Source organism: Numenius arquata, chromosome 10 (assembly GCF_964106895.1).
Source record: "Numenius arquata chromosome 10, bNumArq3.hap1.1, whole genome shotgun sequence".
Taxonomy (NCBI): domain Eukaryota; kingdom Metazoa; phylum Chordata; class Aves; order Charadriiformes; family Scolopacidae; genus Numenius; species Numenius arquata.
This window is the reverse complement of record NC_133585.1, coordinates 3086695-3106710: the sequence shown is the minus strand read 5'-3', so window position 1 is coordinate 3106710 and position 20016 is coordinate 3086695. Positions and strand designations below refer to the sequence as shown.

The 20016-nt window shown below is 43.7% G+C and overlaps 1 protein-coding gene across 1 annotated transcript in view; it reads right to left on the bottom strand.

Annotated features, from left to right (window-relative positions):
- The window catches only part of ANTXRL (ANTXR like), a 53296-nt gene that overhangs the window by 20727 nt on the left and 12553 nt on the right, over window positions 1-20016 (bottom strand). The window contains exons 2-14 of the mRNA XM_074154563.1: window positions 19914-19985; window positions 19700-19771; window positions 17609-17690; window positions 17471-17504; window positions 15465-15544; window positions 15288-15356; window positions 15004-15084; window positions 14841-14901; window positions 9121-9219; window positions 6803-6872; window positions 5932-6010; window positions 1942-2037; window positions 1207-1245 (exon numbers count right to left, since the gene is read on the bottom strand). Of these exons, the coding sequence (XP_074010664.1) occupies window positions 1207-1245; window positions 1942-2037; window positions 5932-6010; window positions 6803-6872; window positions 9121-9219; window positions 14841-14901; window positions 15004-15084; window positions 15288-15356; window positions 15465-15544; window positions 17471-17504; window positions 17609-17690; window positions 19700-19771; window positions 19914-19985 (934 nt within the window). The remainder of the gene's footprint in view (window positions 1-1206; window positions 1246-1941; window positions 2038-5931; window positions 6011-6802; window positions 6873-9120; window positions 9220-14840; window positions 14902-15003; window positions 15085-15287; window positions 15357-15464; window positions 15545-17470; window positions 17505-17608; window positions 17691-19699; window positions 19772-19913; window positions 19986-20016) is intronic.

Here is a 20016-nt window from a genome sequence, read left to right as displayed (position 1 = left end):
ACAGATTGTGAGCTAAAGGGCAGGCCACCATAGCTAGGAAGGCTAAGTATAACGAAACAACTATCCATACTGGAAAGACAAGGCCAAGTAAAGGGATGGATACCATCTGTATTCTGTGTTATTCCTGGAGGCTTACGTCAGCTCACAGTTTCTTTAATTGCATTGAAAAATCTCTGCTGGTCAGAATAATCGCAAAGCATCTGGGAACTCTGCTGCAGGGGTGCGATGCTCTCTGAAACCTCCTTCCAACACAGCACGGCTGCAATTTAGTGCTTCACGACAACACTAATCACCCTAAAACCAGCACAATTTTCAGTGCCTATTCTAAAGTTAAATTGTCACAGTGCTGCTGCCCAGGACAAGCAACAGGATCACATACACAGTAATGGTGGCCTCTGGCAACCTCAAAACAGCAGCTGTGGTTGCCTCCTGATATTCATGCCAAGTTACAGCGAGTTAGCAGCAAACTGTAAGCTTCTCTTGTGGGTTAGGCAAGTATTTTTCCATCATTTAACTGTCTATGCCTAGGAAAGAAATAAAGGCAGGCATGAGTTTTCCCTGGAGGTACTTTTATTTATTCCTATTATTTTCACAAAATTAGTACAGTGAAACTAAGCTGAGGTCAGGGTCAGTGTTACTGTCCCAAAAAGAGCAAAATACAACCCTGCCTCAAACAGCTCCCAGCCTAAATGGAGAAAGGCCAAATGTCCTTCCAAAGGTCACACTGCAGCAGAACCACAGCCAGGGCAGGCTCTTGCCTCCCTCTTCTGTAGCAAAGCCACAAGAATGGGGCCTTCGCTGTCCTTTCTTCCAGCTGCCAGACTTTTTTCCTTACTGCCAGTCTGGGCTAAACTCCTGCTGAGGGCAACAGCAATTTTACTGGAGAGACAGCTTTCAGCACAGCTTGAGAAGCCAAGATCTGCTTTCACACCTGTTTGATGCTCAGCAGAAGGAATAAAATACCATAAGAAGTGTCAGTCTGTGGACTTCTGAATTATGCAACTATTTTCTCTGTGGGCCGAAATAATCTTGCAGTACGTATATAAAAAAAGGCCAGAAGGCAGAAATAACTGTCCTGACCAAAAAAGACTTCCTCTCACAGCCTTCAAGGTGCCATTAAGACGCCTACAGGGCTAGTGTTCCTGGGCAGCACAACACAGTACAGTGGCTGCAGACAGTGCAACAGCTCAAAAATAGCATACTCACAGGCTCTGGAGGTGGTGGTGGTGGCGGCTCCTTGATCACCTGGAATACATAAACAACAGGAGAAATCTGAGTTAATGTTAGGGTTCATCCATCTCCATGCTATGCCCTCGCTGCTTTCTTGCTCATGCCACAGAAAGGTTGCCCTGATCCATTCACCAATATTCAATCCCATCATTAGCCCCACCGCTTTTCAGCAGGCATAAAATAAATGCAGATGAGAAGCTAAACCCATCACATTGAGCTATCCAATTAGTCAAGTGCCTTGTTAAGTAATTCGTAATACAGCTCTGCATCGCAGCAGTTCTGCCTTAATGTCATGCGATTACCAAGCTAGTGCTTGGTAGTATTCACTCAGAATCCGCAGGTCCTACAAATAAAATAAAAAAAAAAGCCTAACTCTTGCCTCTATGCCAATATTAGTAAATCAGTTCCACTGCACTTCTCTGCAGCAGGTTTCAAATCTCATCTAAGGAGGTCTTGATCCCTACAGAGACTTAGGCCATGTCCACGAGCTCACTCAAACTTCTCATTCAGCATCAGAATCACATAGGCCTTGCAATATTCAAAAAACCAGACCAGAGTGACTTCAACAAGGACTTAAGGCAACTTTTGGAATTAGGGCCTTACAAAACTGGCAGCATTTTTCTTAAACAAAGTTAACCACCCACTTCAACACTCTGTGCTTTCGCAGAGAAGAGATGAAACCAAGTCAAAATAATAAAGCCCTATACTTACCACTGTGCAGCAAAGGGGCCAAAACCACCAAAGGAGAGCCAGAGCCAGCAGCAGAAAGAGAATCAGGAGAGCGATGAAAAGGATGGTCCCAGTCAGCTGCAAACAAAATGATTACTTCTGAGTTATCTGCGTGTCACCAACAAGGCAGGAGCCCTGAAGTTACACAATCAGACTGGGCAAAATGAGCCAGGTTTCCCTCAGTGCAAGGTCTCAGGTAGATCATGCAGTCAATCACTATTTTCATTAGGGTCACCTCAGTGTTCAGTGTGACAAATCTGTAACTGAAGTCACGATTCAGGGGTGCACCTCCTGTTTGTGGTGTGTATATGGATAATTTATGTATGTTTATGGTATTCTTACAGTCTAGTAGATTCAAGGGTGCTAAACTTGTATACTAACTGTTCCAAACTGTGCTAACGGGTCCCTTAATACTGTCAGAGGGGTATTTCAAAACACATGACCACAGACTCCCAGGTGTGCAGAGGAACTTTGCATCACTAGAGATGCAGAATATGCAAACACTGATATTCAAAGCATGGGGATATTGAAGCTAAGAGCTTATGGGTAATTGCTCATATACCAACATCACAGAACAGAGCTCGACTTCCTCGCTCAGCCTCATCAACTCCCAAGTCTGCCCAAATTGCCTCTCGACTCAAACTGCACACACAACCCCAGCCTGTGGCTTATGCAAACTAGCCCTTAGTGCTGCTGGTTCTTGAGAATCTTTCCAAGGCTGGTTGGACTGTTTTTAATGACATGCTGTAATCATGATCTTATCCATTCCTGATTGTTATATTCCATCTATTATTCTGCAGAGAACAGCGGGACTCTGAGGCCAGGTAGCTAAAGGTCTACATTCAAAATAGAAGTTAAATTTTCTTCAAAAGGACTCGAATTAAAAAAAAAAAAAAAAATCAAGTAGATTTTCTGAGTTTGAGAAGAGGTTCAATTCACCAGCAACTTGTGGTAGCAGAGAACAGGAAAAACCTGGCAGCGAACTGGAGGATAGCCTGGGACTAGGAAGATGTGAAAAGTGCTTGAAGAAATACCTGTGAATCAGGCTGAGGGAACAGGAGCTGGCTAGAGAGGAAGCTGTAAGAGATTTTCAAAGAAGGATAGGTCATTGGATTAATGGAAAAAAGAAGTTCCAAAGAAGATTTATTGAGGATAAAGTCCATGAGATTCACCTTATTAAATCTGAAACTACTTGCTGAATTCCCATGACACCAGAAACTGATGCTTAGCCCCTTTTACAACAGGAGTTCCCTTCACTGTTCCAAGTGGGTTTGTTTTCCCCTCGGAAAATAAAAAGGCTGAGGGTAGAAAATAAAGTACCAGCTGGTAAAAGTTTTGCAAAGTCTGGGTGAGATCCCAAATGGCTGATTTGGATGGTACCTAGCTCTTTCTCAGGCCAAATCCTAGAGCTGTCAGGACTGACATGTTCAGGATGGGACTAACAAAATGATGGTTCCTACTCCACGCTTTTAGGCAGGTAGCCCAGTATCCCATATCTTTGTGTCACAGCATCACCATCCCTCCACCGGTCTGTGGCTTCTTGTTATAGACACAAACTGACTTGTTTTGGGACACACTATTTAGCTCACCTCATTCATTTGGTGAGGGAGCAGAAGCAAGCCAAGGGGGAGTGCTGCGACATGTGCCAGAGCCCCTGCTCAAAAGAGTCCTGTTAGAAGACACACTACGCAGCTGCAGTTCAGTGCTGCAGCACCCCCTCTCTGGCCCTTCTATGGCCCCATGTAGTGCTAATGCATCTGCAAAGTGGACACTTGAGAGGCATGAATTCCCAGTTGAAGTCAGTTTGCTGAGAAATGGATGAATAAAAGTCAAGCATAACTTTAAGAAGTATTGCTGCACGCCTGAAAAACAAATCCAAGCACAGTAGCAATGCAGTGCATGAGCCACAGATGCACATACCACTGCTACTGTTACTCCAAACACACATTACTTCCTTGTTTTTTAGCTTTTGTTCCCAGGAATTGCTTTTCCCATGCTAAGGGCTCATATAAATCGCTCAGACATTTGCCAGCAGCAGCTCAGAAGCTGCTGGCAACAAGAAGCTAAAGAGTCCTCTTTTAATGATTAAATATACAAAGCATTATAGTGAAGCTGGGCTTCGAAAAGGAAATAGCAGACTTCATGCAGCTGAACAGAAATAAGCACAGGGATGCCACAGAGGCTTTAGGAGTAAAGCGAAGAGAAGATACTTACTGTAGAGAAAGGATAGAAGGGCCAGCTGGGGAGGAGAGCTGAGCAGGCCAGCTGACTGCCACCCACAGAAAAGGAAACGGGAGAGGAAAGGAAATGGAGGGAGTCTCTAAAACGAGAAGAGCGAAATGCATGAAATTAAGACAAAGTTGGAAACTGAACTGCCAGCCTCCTCGCTTACAGGGTGTAACTGGAGTGAGACAGTGTTTTCTTGTACCAGCTGAGAATCAGGCTCCCTGTCTCCTTCACATCCAATCTGCAAGAGGCTGGTCAGAAACTGTCAGATTGACAGGACTGCAGATTGGATTCCTCTCTTTATCCTAAGGCTACTGAGAGGAAAGCTTCCTCCGTCCGTGCTCTGGCCTGTAGGAAGCCCAGCTAGGGCTGAGACTTCAGTCCTCATCAGAAATGAATTACATATGGGTAACTAAATGCACCAGTTAGCACTTGTGTTTCGTTGCAGACTCAAAAGGTTTTATCATACCCGAGGTAGAAGAGGGGAATAAAATGTGAAAATATCAGTCTTCAGTGTGGAAAATTTGGAAAAATAAAAATAAACAGGTGAAGCAGCAAACACCTCTGCTAAATTCTGAGTCTCTAGACTGCTCCAGCAATCTGGTGTGAGATTTCTCAGCTTCATTGCTGAAAACATCAGAAAATGAGATTTGCAAGTTCCAGTCACTGCCTCTGTCTTCCTTCCTTCCTTCCCTTCTGCTCTGCAGCTGTCAAAAAGGCCAACAATGATTACAAACCAATATGACAGCATTTGGCATAGGCTATAAAAGTCCTTTTGACACAAATAACAATAGAGCTCAGCTTTGGTACAAAGCCTTTGCTCTCAGGTACACTTCAGCAAACTTTATTTCATCCACGAGCACGAGGCCAAATCTTTAACTACTGTACTTGCTTTGACCAGCTATGGGTGTTGCCTATTTTTACTCCAAGGCAAAGACAACGACTTCTTATCTAATAGTAAGCTGCTTCTAAAATCAGATTTTGCTAAAGGATCACTTCTAGCTGTTGGTTCCTGATGTTCCACCTAAGGACGGGTGGCCTTTTTGACCAGGAGATGCTCATATCACCACCATTGCTGTCCAGCAGCAGCACATTCTCCCTTGGCTAGGCTGAGCAGCAGCATTTTATCAAGAAGCTCATCCCAGGATCTGAAGCTGCTCTCTCTTTCTGGTCATCTCCCGTGACATCCGGAGAAAAGGAACCAGCCTCCTCTCACTAAAACCGTAAAAACACCTTAGGGAATCCTGAGCTAGCAAAGGCAAATTGTGGGGGTCTAAGAACAAATGCTGTAAGCTCCAACCACAAACATAATCACGTAAGTTTAGAGGACCTTCCATGCTGTGGTCCTTCCAGATCCAAGTCCTGGCAGTTGCACCTTTCACCCCAGATCCCACAAGGGATCCCAAAGCTCCATGGGGTGTTGCTTCATGATGATCCTTCCCTCATTTTCCCTTTCTAGTCAGATCCCAGCTTTGAGGATCTCTCTTTCCTGAGATGGGAATGGGCAGGGTGCTTTTTGTTATAATTTTTTATTCAGTAAATTTATCATGATCTATGCATCACCAATAATGATGTAATCTTAACTAGCCCTGGTTATTTTTCAAAGAGCTGCTGGGATCCCACCAATAACTGTGACGCAGAAGCTGTAGAGAGCTCAGGCTCACTCAAGGAGGCTTTGCCTGAAGAGCCACCGTCTCTTTCTAAGATCTCATGGTTTCTCTGTCAAGCCCCATTGCAATTACTTACACACTGTGTGCTGGTGATGCTGACAGAGCTGGAGACGAACGTTAGCCCGTTGTTCATGCTGACTTGTAGGAAAACCACCCTAAAGCACAAAACAGATACACTTATTTTTAGTGTCATCTTTATACCCATTGTTCCTTTTATTCTGGCTGTGTTTTAGCCATTGGCTCATGAACACGCATGGATTACATGTCCTGCTGAGTCAAGGCATTTTCATGGCTCCAGGTGCTTACCTGCATTTGTCTCTCCACTTACCCAGGAGCTACCCTTTTATGTTGGCTTAATTGAGTTGGGGCATATGCTCTTTATTAAAAAATCACCATCCCACCTAGGGCAAAGGGCACTAGGACAGTGAGTCATAACATAAAGTCTCAGATATTTGCAATACTACCTTAGATAGCACAAGAAAATATAAGGCTTTTTTTTTTTTTAACCCCTTCGGCAGCTTGAAGAGCCAGAATGTGTTTTCTTTTATATCCAAGGTAATCCAGAATACTTGTAGTGAGGTCAAGGGGTAAAAACACCAAAATGACAATGAAATTAGAGAAGAATCTGGCCCTATCCATACTCCAATTATCAGAGAAAGGGTCTGAGGAAAAAACAAACAAACAACAAACAAAAATCCCACAAAAACCCCACCAAACAACTTTGGTCCAACAAGGTCTTTGATTAAGCTGTGCTAAAGACCCAACATTGAATAGGTCTGTGCTGGCTTATGCTAGGAGAGGATTTAGCACAAAGGGGATGGAGGTAATCCTGCCACACACACTAATTTATTAGCTTGGCACTTTGGGCAAAACTCTGAGCTCTTAGCTCAGACATCCTCATCCAGAAGCCCCCTCTCCCTTGACACTTGCTGGAAAGCAATACTTACTGTCCAGCATCTTCTATCACTGGGGCAGGACAAAGTAGGTAAGTATCGTGGACAAGGGTTGGCTTTTCATCTGAAAAGAAATGAATATAACTGTTACAGAGGAAAAAAAAGAAATTGCCCCAAGCAGGCCGCCCCCTAGAGAAGTGCTGACACCAATGAGAGCTACAGATCAATTCTGTGTGTATTCCCCAATGGTACTGATTACAAAGCCAAGTACTAGGATGACCATTCTTGTTGATGCCCATATGTTATCAGGCTAGAGATACCACAGCTGAGAAATGGAAGTACATCTCTGTTCCTGACAGCAGCGAGCAGCCATTTGGAAGCCAGCTTTGAGCAATATTCATCTTGTCTATCTGACAAGTGAGTGCAAACTCTACTCGTACTGAATGCTCTGAATCTGCAAGTTACTCAGGGGGTCAAAAGTGCGGGGTTCAGTTTTTGCCTACCCACTTCCAAAAACACACACAGGAGAAGCCGAGGCTGCACTGTTTGAGGCCAGGGAAAAGGAATAACAGAGATGGGGTGGAACTGAGGTAGACAGACACCAGAGGGGAAAAAAAAAAAAGAAAACTTGGTTGGTCATGTTAGGGACACAGGCAGAGGGGGGGCCATGACTTTTATTATTGTGAGGACCTGTCCTGCACAAGCTGCTGCTTCTCCTGTCCCCAACCTCTCCTCTGTGGCAGCATCATCCGGAAACCGTCCGTGTTTATAGGGGTCTGGTGCAGGCAGTCAAAAGCAAGGCCATGAGTGTGTTCCTGCCTCCCTGCACTCTGCTGCTCCAGAAGTAAGCAGCACTAATCCTGTTGCTCTCAAAAGCCACATCCATAATACCAAGCCCCAGAACCACCAAGAGGAGAGGCAGCAGTAATGCTGCAATGCCACTCCACTAAAGCGCTTAAGCCGAGGCACAAGAGCAGACAAGTCACTGCTGTGACTGCACTTTCGTTCCAAATCGCCCAACAGAGCAGCTAAGGTGCTAGTCCAGAGGAACACTGGTCCACAAAAGTCCAGCCAAGTGGCTGATAAAAGCTACCAGCTTATTTAAACCTTAGAGACTTGATTACTCTTTCTGCCTAGGAAAAAACCAGTAACTTGAGCAACAACAGATATGAGAGTTGTTCCTTCAGGCTTCACCCACTCAAGCACACCTGAAGACAAAGTTCATTTCCCTGCTTTGCAGAGGCTATGAAAATTATAGTGGTATGTTTTAGGGTCAGATGGAGGGGAAAAAAGCCAGCTAGTATACATCAGTGTTGCAGACCTAACTCAAGGAGAACACAGCATGGAGGAGATGTGGAATTAGGGTAGTTTTCCTCCTGCGTACATCCAGCCCGGATCAGCACTCACTGTGTGAAGTCCAGTCAAGGTGCCAGTGCATTAGGGAGAATGAAGAAAAAAAACCCCAAAAGTCTGTCTACCTGGTAAACCACAAGAAACAAATCCCTAGCAAAGGGCATCTGTAAGTAGAACGAGAGCGAGACCACTGGAGTTTATTTAATGCAGCCTCCACATAGGCAACTAGGATGGGAAATGAAGGAGCAATTCATGTGCTCCCTCTTGTAAGTGAATTCAGTGCTAGGGAAGGCACCAGTCTGACCGCGACAGGATATGAAAGCCTCTACTGTGCTCAGCCAACAAGGGCAGCATATAGAGAAAAGGAGCAAAGCTTCCCCCGCCCCTCCCCAGCGCTGTGCTTCACCCTGCCAGACGTACACCGCTTCTCGGGAATAAGAGAAGACTGCTGAGAAACTGGACACTCAATCTTTTTTGGCCATTCAGTCCTTTGCCCGGCTGCTGAGACAGCAAACAAAAGACCCCGTTTAGCACAGCAATGACAGGGAGTTTCCATGTTACACACTCTCTGTGATGAGACCAGCAACTGGTGTCAGGAATGGAGGAGGCCTGGGAGGGCCCTGCATGAATATCTCCTGAATTGGTGAATAAATAGTCTGAAGATACCACCAGAGGCTTGAGATAGAGTTACTTCTTTTTACTGGTGATGAACAAGTGATTTGGGAGCAATTTTATTTCTCTCTCTTAGAACCTGATACGCTGTCCTCACTGGCATCGCCTACCTGCATCATTGCAACGACACTGAAATTCAATGGGCAGCAGCACACCCCACATAATGCCCACAGGTCGCAGGATTTGAATAAGGATAAATTTCAAGCTTCTGTTAGGTACAGATCCCTACCCAGCCCCCTCCACATCCACTGCCAGGACTCCCCCAACACGGACGTGAGGTGGGCTGTGTCACCTGTGAGGTGACACAGCCACAAGGGACACTGGAATCCATGAGCCTGGACACTTACTGATAGTAAGGCTGTCATTGAGCTTGAAGCTGCAGAGTACCTGGTCGATATTTCTTGCATGATAAAAGCCGTTGCCTCTTACCACAACTTGAAAGGATTCTGTAAGTAAAAACAGGAAAGTTGTGAAAAACAGCTCATATACAGCATTCCTTTCCAGAATGATCTGAAGTACAACATGACAATGGCTGTCCTCAGCACCAAAACATTCACACTGACGCTCAATATTCAGCAGCAATGGCCAAGAGTGCCAGAGTGGCACTGGTGCTTCACAGAGCAACACTCACCTCAGCGCTCCTCCCACACGCATCCCATTGACCCTCAATATTGTGAGCCTAATATGGGTGATGTCATCTCATGGCTCCTCCGTGGCTTGTGGGGCCAGACACCTTTGCTAACCATAAGCATCAGTCCTTCCTCCTGTGTCCACAGCAGACGGCAATCAGCTTTCAGCAGCAGCTCTGTTCAGATAAGGTCTCCCCTGAGCCTCCTCTTCTCCAGGGTGAAGAACTACAGTTCCCTCAGCTGCTCCTCACAAGACTTGTGCTCCAGGCCCTCCGTCAACTTCATTACTCTTCTATGGACACGCTCCATCACCTCAGTGTCCCTCCTGTAGTGAGGGGCCCAAAACTGGACACAGCACTCGAGGTGGGGCCTTACCAGTACCAAGTACAGGGCAGTACTAGTCCTGCTGGCCACACTATTCCTGATACAGGCCAGGATGCTGTTGGCCTTCTTGGCCACCTGGGCACGCTGCTGGCTCATATTCAGCTGGCTGTCCACCAACACCCCCAGGTCCTTTTTCACCAGGTAGCTCTCCAGCCACTCTTCCCCAGGCCTGTAGCGATGCACAGGGTTGGTGTGACCCAAGTGCAGGACCCTTGGGGGATATCAGTACAGGACCAATTAATCTTCAAACCACACACAGAAAAATAAGAATAAACTGCATCAAAGTTCTCCACCAGCAGCAAGTAAAACCATCATGAACAAGTCCATATGCGTTATCAATTATATTCTGACCAACACACTAAAAATGAGAGGAAAACAATGTCATAGAATCATAGAAAGGTTAGAGTTGGAAGGGACCTTAAAGATCACCGAGTTCCAACCCCCTGCCCTGGGCAGGGACACCTCCCACCACACCAGGTTGCTCAAAGCCCCATCCAGCCTGGCCTCGAACCCCTCCAGGGATGGGGCAGCCACAGCTTCTCTGGGCAACCTGTTCCAGTGTCTCACCACCCTCACAGGAACCTGATATCTAATCTAAATCTCCCCTCTTTCAATTTAAAACTATTACCCCTCAATCCTATCGAGGGGATATTGTCCTATGTCGATAGGATTGAGGGGAGCCATACCTTATTTTTAGTGATATGAGATCTGGCTTTTGATAACATTTCATGTGATGTATCGCCATGTTATTTGTGTGCTTTGGAGGAAGGAGTTGTTATTGGATAACACTACATGAGGCCCAAAAGGTGGCTGAAATACATATTCAGCTTAGTTTGCTGGCTCTTCACTATCAAGTTACTGCAAGGCAAGCTAGCATGAGGATGTGGAGCGCTTTAACTTTTCCGTACAAACAGTTTATTCTTGCCAAAAACACATTCTCACTACATTGAGGTCTAACCCAACTCCCAGTGAATTGGACAAGGGCATGCACAAGTTATGATCAAACACTGGAAACCCACGCTCTGGTTTTCCTCCTGTGAACTTTCCCTTGGAGCAACGCTCTGAACTGACACGGGCTGCAAGGAACAGGGGAATGAGAGAAGATATTTTGGGTGGGGAAAAAGAAAATATCTACTGGAGTGCATATTAAAGTGAAACACATGCTTTGGCACTTTTGCGGAAGAAAGATGATCAAATTCGAGACCTCACTGCACGCATCAAGAGCCAAACACACAAAGCCAGCATCAGGATTTGGCCTCTTTTCTAAGGGAAGGGTTATACCTCCTGGTTCCCACTGGAGGTGGAGGGCATTTCTTTAAACAAACAAAAATGGACTGAAGTCCATTCAGCTGCTTCTTACTCCAGTAAAAATCTGGCGTTACTCTGGTTCATGCCTTGAGCCATTCCACATCTAATCCAGCTGACACACTGAGAGTTATTCTTGATGAGCATCCCTTTTCTTTGCCAGCAGAGCAGAGACTCATGCCTCTGCCCACCCTCCTGAACTACCTGCCTGGGACCATGCAGTACCACAGACTTGCCCACTCCACAGCGACTGGAACACCCAGTTAGCATAATAATTTCTTTTTTTTTCTTCTTAATTTTATATTATAAAAGCAGCTTGCTGAAATAAAATTGCACTTAAATTCCCCCCCCCCTCCGAATTAATGGTCTTAAAAGGCAGCAACCACAAAGGCAGAATTGATAGCTATTTCAGTGGCTCCAAAAAGATGCAGCAAGTAAGGGACCTTCAACGCAAAACATCGAAGTTAAAAGCTACATGTAGAAGTTTAGTCTTGTCAAGACAGTTTACCTCTCCTGCCCTTCTTTTCACCATCACTGCCACCCTGCACAGTCAGTCATGAACGACTGCCTGGGTAGTAACCTATCCACCAACACAAGCTGGCACTGTAGTTTCAATACCAGACTTGCAGGGAAATGTAAACAGCTGGTACTGGGTTTGGTTGTTGCTGTAAGAAGCCTGCCCCTTCGGATGTTCCGGAGCATTAATATTGGGGATGATGGTCTGTTGAAATGGCTAATTCCATTTAATTTTGCGCCCTGGCTCTGGCTGCGTCCTTTTCTTCCTTAGTTACTGTCAGATCGTAGCTTGTAGCTTTTGACAAGACAGCGAAGGGAAAAAGGTCAGCACTGAAATAACCGGGCGGCGCTGGCAGCGAGATGGTAGGTTGAAGCTGGTGTGCACTGGCTGCGCTGTCGGCTTCGCTTCTGTGCCTCTGATGAGAAGCTGACGGCTTGCATCCACACCTGGTAGTTGATGTGGCCAGTAGGATGCCACATCCAACAAAACCTTTCAATCACATCCGCGTACCGTAAGTGTAATCAAAGCAATGATGCTGTCAAACGGGATACGAGGCACCTCCAATCCTGCACTGATAGCCTGTTTACAGGCTGCATGTCTGGGTCACTTTAAATCAGAGGGAACGAGGAAGGACCCAACTATATTGCTCTACATCGGGGACGATGAATTTGCAGGGTCAAAAAGCATTAAGCATCAGATGGCTGTCACACCACGACCAGATCAATTTGTAAATGGACATGCCAGAAAGCTTCGTCACAGAGAGCCAGAGTCCCAACTGGAATTGTCACCACATGGAAATCGTTTCATCAGCATTTTACTAAACCTCTGGCAAGTCAAAAACAAAGCTGAGATTACCAGTAATCACCAGCACAGCGGTAATTATGAGGTGCAAGAACAGTTACCAGGAGTGGGTCAGTCTGCTCTGAGCCCTGATCACAACTGGCTTCCACTGAGGAACACAAAGCCCTCGCGATCTCATACCAGACGTGATAACACAGTGCACTCTTGCAAAAGGCCTACCATTTTTCCCATCAAAATTTGGAAATGTGAATTTGAATTACATGTTGTTCTTTTTTAAATAAAATTCCTATCTTAGAAAAGAAGGTAAAGAATGGTGCATTTCTAGAACGTCTTATGCTCTAATTTTCAGCCAGCTCTAAATGCATGTATATATATATTTTTTATATAGGATTCAATGGCTATATATCTTACCTATACATTATCAGCAAACTACAGTAGTAATTACCTAATTTTAAAATGCATTAAAATTCTGAGATTACTTCACAGGCTTCAGTATTTTTTGCATTAAAGTCAAATCAAGTACATTAAAAAATAGAATATATTACTTATAGAGTAGAACTATATCTGACTGTCCAGCGAACTGGATTCAGGATCTGGATTCACACTACCATGAAGAGAGTTGTTCAATCCCAGGAGACTCCCCCCAGGAGCCAGTGGTGCACAAAGCTATAAAGATGAACCTCTGGCTGTGTTGAAATAAGTGGGATAACAAAGGATAGATAATAAAGCCAAGCACAAATGTAAATATTTGCAGCCTCACACTGTAAAATCTCTTGCAGGAGCTCATTTGAGATAAGACTTGCAGGACTCGACTCATAAAAAAGAAAAAAAGCTATTTCAGGCCATTTAACATGCCAGAACAGAATGCACCATTCGGAGCTGCAGTTTTGCCTTCCTCCTCTTGTCAAGCTCCCTGCTGCTATTAAGTAAAGCTTCAAGCATTCGAGATCCAAGCCTTCGTGCCCTGGTGATTCAGCCCCACACTTCACCGCGTGCCAGCAAGCACTGGACAGCTTTGTCAACGGGGACAGAAAGAACTTCAAAATTCAAGTGAAACAAGTGCCAGTATTTTGCTGAATCAGCAGCAATACACAGAAACTGGTCCTGCCTGATTTATATTGGTCTGATTTGAAAAACGGTTTCAAATTTAACTTTCCAGTATTCTTAACACTGTTCCAAACAACTACAGGAATACTACTGAAATCCCTCCTATTGGAACACTCACATTCTCATGTAGCTAAATGCAACTGTTGGTGAACAGGAAAGCTGACAATAACCTGATATACAAAAAATTGCCTGATATAAAAATAAGCAAGCATAAAAAGGAAATAATTACTATGAAATAAAAAAAGCTTTGAAAAGTCAAAGCTTTAAAATTGTTGTTTAATCAACTCCACAAAGAGATTTTTTAAAAGCAAGATTTTATCACAAACGCCTAGTCCACAATTATATATTTAGGAGTAGTTCAAAAGATGCAAGGATCTTTCATTTTAAATTGAAATACTCAGGGCAGGATCATATTGTGATCAACATGTGGAAATGAAGAGTGAACAATTTTGCTGTGATATTTACTGGATTTTTCACGAGTTTCCTATTTTTATCTGTTTTCAAGGTCAGCTTTCACGCATCATTGCTATTTTATTTTTATGTGCTCATTTTTACAGCGTATAAGGAAATGAACACAAGACAGTAAACATCAGATCTAAACAACCACGCTGTAAACTGTGTACCTTCCAGCAAACTTATGGTGTCACTCTTACTCTGCTGCAATAGCCTCTCGAGTAGACAAAACCACAGCAAGTGAATTGCTAATGTAAACCAGAACAAATCCAAGTTAAATACAGTAGACACGAAAGGCATGAAATTATCAACAGCTCCTCTGGGGATTCTTCACGTTTACCATATACACTAATGGGTCCTTCACTGCGCATAAGTAAAACATTAGTACTTTGGAAAACACATCAGGTACCTTGGCCTATGCAGTTAATTATATCTAGTTCAATAAACCTGAAATTTCTGTGAATGTTTTGCAAAAATCTTGTTGGAGCCGCTCACTAGTCCTAGCAGATCCCAGGAATGCAGTCTTTCCAGAAATCTGTGAGACATCACCTCTAGACCCTAAAGCACGTCTGGCAGCCTGGCTTTACATCACTTACATCTCCTCTTGGATATCTTAAAAAGCAGTATCCCCAGTTCCCTGGGTGCTACCTCGGTCAACTCTCCAAGCTGTCATTCAGCCACAGCAACTACGTGTTTATCAGCGCAATTTTTTTTCCCTCAAGTGAGAAGGAGCACACAGGGCTTTAGCCGCAGCCCGAGGGGATGCTCTAACACATCCACGGGCTTCAGCTCTGATCCCACATTAGGGAGCTACTGACATTTCATCATTGTCACTCGTTTGCCTCATCACATTGTTCTCGTGGAAACTCACCTCCTGCACAAACACTCGACGGTTCAGCTGCCAGGATCTCAATGCAAGACTTCTTGAGAATCTAAAAGATGTAGATAATGGCATTTTTGGCAATCATTTTTATCTATGCTTTATAAATACAGGAAAGGGTGCCCTTTTCTGGGTTTCAGAATACCCAACTTACTGAATCAATGGTTCCTCTCAGGGCATAAAAGCCTCCCGTAACTGGAAAAACATGATCGATGCTGTCAGCAATTGTTGACAGCTGCAAAGAAAGACAATCACAAATCATGAGGAAAACAAAATTACAGTGAACAAAACTGGGTCTTTCATACTTGCTAAAAGACATCATACTGACACAAAATGATTTATGCCTCAAGTAATTAAATAAATGCCTTCATCTGATGCTGTTACTTGTGCACTAGTATAACAGAAAAACAAAACAAGAAGAAAAACAAGAAAAGTTACCTGAGTTTCATTGAAATCTTTCACTCCAACACAATAAACAATAGCTCCAAAGCTTCTGGCTCTGTTGGCCTAAAAAAAAATTGCCATTAATTGCAAAGCCATATAATTAGCAGAGCCAACAATAACTGCCTACAGGTCTGACATAAGCTGGCTTGGATAAACGTGAAGGTGACTTACTTCTTGTTCTGCGTAATAAAACTGAACGTCTTGCAATTCTCCATCCGTCAGAGCAATAATCACACTGGCGGTCCGAACTCCTACGTGGAGGAGAGTTAACAGATTGCATACGCATGACACAGGATTCAGCAATGCAAAAACAAAAAAAAGTCTGAAGCGAGGCATTTGTTTTTGCTGCCAAATAAACGCAAAACCATAAGGCCAGACCCTCAGCCTCATTTGTACGGACTTTATTGGAGATATACTGAAGGTGAGATGCATAATAGCATGCAGTAAGCCAAAACCTGTGCACCTTCACATCACAAGCATCACTGAAGGAGGGGCTTCTGCTCTAACAAGGTCCACGCACAGACTTCTCTGTTCTGAGTATAATACAGGACCCACCGAGATCACATCCAGACCCTTCGCGTGGAGAAGCAGGAAAACGGGGGGAGAGGTTTCCTCTCTTCTCTTGACAAACGTGACTCTACACAAACCTTGCCCAGAGACTGTGATAGGAGATACCTCTGCAAGAGGAGCTTTCCTGCCATATTTTCAAGGTGCAACTCCACTGAACACAGCGGAGTGCTTCTATAGCAGGGTTCAGTCCTACTCTTCTTGAGCAACACGAGCTGCCAGTGAAGTTCACAGGAATTCTGAGCGCATTAAAACCTTAAGATCAGGCCCACGGAAGAAAATTCCTGTCTTGTGGTAAGACATTTCATATCCCACCTAAGCTTAAGTGAAAAGGCTGCACAGATTTTGGATAGCTACGTATGTACGGTGATACACAATAAAATACTACCTAGAAAAAGGCAACGTGTTAAGAAAATAAAACCAAATTAATAAGCAAACTATGGTTCAATCCACCATTCTGCTTCAATAGTTCTTAAGCAAAGCAACTAATACACATGCATGTTACTTTCAGGCAAGTATTTGTTATTTTTTCAAAATAATCTCTTACAATTTCAAGTGTCTTTCCCCATACTGTCTGAAATTAAAGACTGATTAGTTCTGACAGGTTTCTTATGCCATACAGTCCTTCCCATGTCATGTCAGACATGGACATAACTCTTAAACAAATGACCTGCAACTGGGGGGGGAAAATTGCTCAGATTCCTGTATTCCTCTTTTTCTTTTTTTTTTTTTTTTTTTCTGCCCAGCATGCTGGAAAAAGGCTGAAAAATTGGAGATCTTATTTTGCTTTCTTTTGAACACTTGCTTCTTCCCTGATATTTTAACTTATAAATCCAAATTTCATCTACTCCTAATCAACTTACAGAATAGTTCGTTAGTTCTTAGTTAGATGTTATGAAGAAGAAACATAGTTTTCAGCTGGACTCCTCAGGACTCTTGATTTCACTGCCTGAGAAGCCAGGCAGAGTCACCGCTGAAGACACTACACTCACAGCCTGTTTCATTGAAAAGGCACTGACCCATTTCTCCATCTTCCAAAGAGACCACCAGCCCACAAAGGAGAATAACCTCCACCTGGGTACAAACCAGGCAAGAAGTGTTCAGTTTAACTACTTAGGCCTTCTATCGGCATGGACAAAAACCACAAATACATTTCGCTCTCAAAATTGAGTGAAAATTTACACTTTAGGAACTCAGAATTTGATCCAAAATCATTCATACTGATCAAAAATCTCAGCTGATTGCATTCATGCTAATGAGAACAAGAATTTGGGTGCACAAGGCACACAGGGCTGAAGGCGTCAGAAGGGCCCAAGAAAATCTGGGTGTCCCTGTCCCCTGGGTGCAGGACAGGCAGTTCTGGCTGTAATGCTCTGGTCTTTATTCTGCACTGGGTCAGATCTGTGATCATACTGGTCTCCTCTGGTCTTAATAAACCATGAATCACGCATTTAAAAGTAGGGCTGTAGTCAAAATGGAATGTAGAGATTGTGTAACACCAATTCCTTCTCCAACACTTCTTTCGGAGGGTTTACTGCAGGTCATATAAAGATCTATCATCCCTGTCTTTTCAATGCGTATATATAACATGAGGGATATACAACACGTACCTCCATAGGTTTCCTGGTAAATCTGCTCATTTGCCTGCAACGAAGTGTAGAACATTGTTAGCTCTTAAGTACACCGGCAGCAAGCAAAGCAAATTTTATGGGTATAAATCAAAGAAAGGGAGGTACTGTGATGTCTACCCTTTTAAATCCCTCATGCATGAACGTGTCTCCTCCAGGCACTTCATACTGAAGAATGTCGAGCCCTCGTCTTATGGCTTCCCTTTGGATTAAAAAAAAAAAATAAAGGAGAAAATGTTATTAAAAGTTCTTTTTTCTTTTGTTGAGATATTCCTGTACCACAGGTAAATTATGCATCCTCTCAATACATTGCAGAGAGAGCGTACACATAAGCTAAAATACTGGTAAAAACAAGATTTCTCAAAATGCACAATTTTTCTGCCAAACACCTATGGGAGCACAAAATTGGACATATGATACAACACTGGGGTTAACACATTTTAAGGGTGTGATTCTATCCCTGCTCCCTCGCTCTGGTATACTGTCAGACAAGGTAAGATTGAATTAAAGCAAATGCCAGATATTAAACTCTGACAAAGTGCAGACGAAATGAGAATTTAAAAGCTTATGACCCTGTCACGAAAAACAGGACACAAAAAACTCTGTATTTAATCAATCATCAGGACAGTTGGGATTAGGACTTTTCCATTATAAAGACAGAGGCCAAAAGATAAGAGAACAGGATGGGAATGATGAAAATTTTCCTATCCTACACCAGGGACTGATCAACCTTCCTGGGGCACAGATTGCTCCCTGGTAAGAGCAAGGTAACTTTGATACCGGGTCTCCTGTTGCATAGCTTCTTACTCCACAAATACCTGTTAAGCAAGAGGATCACTCAGGGAAATTAATAATTTAATTGATCACTGATCACTAAAAGACCCCGATCCTTAGCAAAGTTTTCATTATGTTAATGGAACACAAATAAGGCACAAATATTCAACGGGCAAGCAGTATGCAGTCCAAACATCAGCCCCAGGTGCTGTGGGACATCCTTTTTTTTTTTTTAAAAAAAAGACAAAAAAAAAAGACAGTGAGCACCTCTCAGCTCAATTTCACAGCTGGGTGTTTTAGGCAGCACGACCCCAATTACAGAGGAAACAGGAGTCTATGTGAGATGAAGGTAAAATCAGGAGCTGGGACTGGGGATGCTGTTAGGACAAAAAGCACATTTTTACCCATTCTGAGTACAAAACGAGCTGAAAAGACACACATGGTGAATAATACAGAGAGCAGGAGTTTAGAAGAGAGAACGTTCGAATACCACGTTCAACCTATTGTCACAGGGTTCCTGTCTACTTTCCACCTTGCAAAGAGCATATCCACTTGGAAGAAGTAAGCAAGTTTGAGCTCTGTCACCAAGATACAAGACCAGAGCCAAAACTCGGTGGAGCCAGCAGAAACGTAAGACCCCGGGCAGGGTTTCTACGTTTCGGACGAGGCCCTGGAGTAGAAAATGGAGAGGGCAGTGTTGTTCTTTGAATACTGCTCCAGAGCCCCCTTTATTTACAGGGTGCGCGGTACTCCTGAGGCCCCCTTACACAGACAGAAGCAGTAGCAACAGCAAGGGTCTTAAGCTGAAATGGAAGAAAATACTTTGAAACAACTCCATGACAGAGATTTCTGTGTCAGTCAAGTTAAATCCAAAATTATTCTGGTTTTTTGCTTTGTTTTTTTGGGGTGGTTTGGTTTTTTTAGTTTTGTTTTGTTGCTGGTGGTGGTTTTGGGTTTTTTGGTTGGTTGGTTGGTTTTTGTTTAAAAAAAAAAAAAAAAAAAAAAGAGGATTTGGTTGTGAAGGTGGCAACAAGAATTTTGCTCCAGCCTCAGGCTCTCTTTTTCTTAAGAAACCTGTGGCGTGGCTTGGCTTTGCAAACCACCTCTGGCACGGGTGCTGTCTGGAGGTAGTCCAGGAGAGGAGTGTGATAGTCTGGCGAGATAGTGCTCCAGCACCGGGTACAACCAGCTGCAGGTGTGAAGTTTGGGGCTTTGGGTCACTTTGGCAATTTCTTATTCTTTTCCTTATCAGCTCAGGGTCAAAGATCTCTTACACAAAAACTGTCCTGATTTGGGTAGCTGGGGATAGTGAGGATGTACTCCCTGAGTACATCCTGAGGACCAAAACAGACCTCCAAATTCTGGTTTTGGAGCCGCTTGCTGCTTGAAAGGAGGGATGGAGGGCATTTCTGAATGAAAGCCGTGGGGAGCACTTGCCTGTTTTCTGTTAGCTTCATGACTGTAGTGCCTCGTGAAGAAAAAACGATGAAAGACATTCGCAACATTGGGCTGAAACAGAAGAACAAGCCAGTTCCGTGTCACACACGCACACATTACTTCAACGGATTTTCATTTGCTTAAAAGCAGTGAATGAAAAAATAAATTATACATATATATATAAAATTAAAATATAATCTTAAGAAAACATTACCTTATGAACTTCTCAGCTAGGCTTTCCACAAAGGAGTAAATCTCAGTCCAATGATTTCTGACACTTCCAGACCTGCGCACAAAACATAATTGATTACACTAAT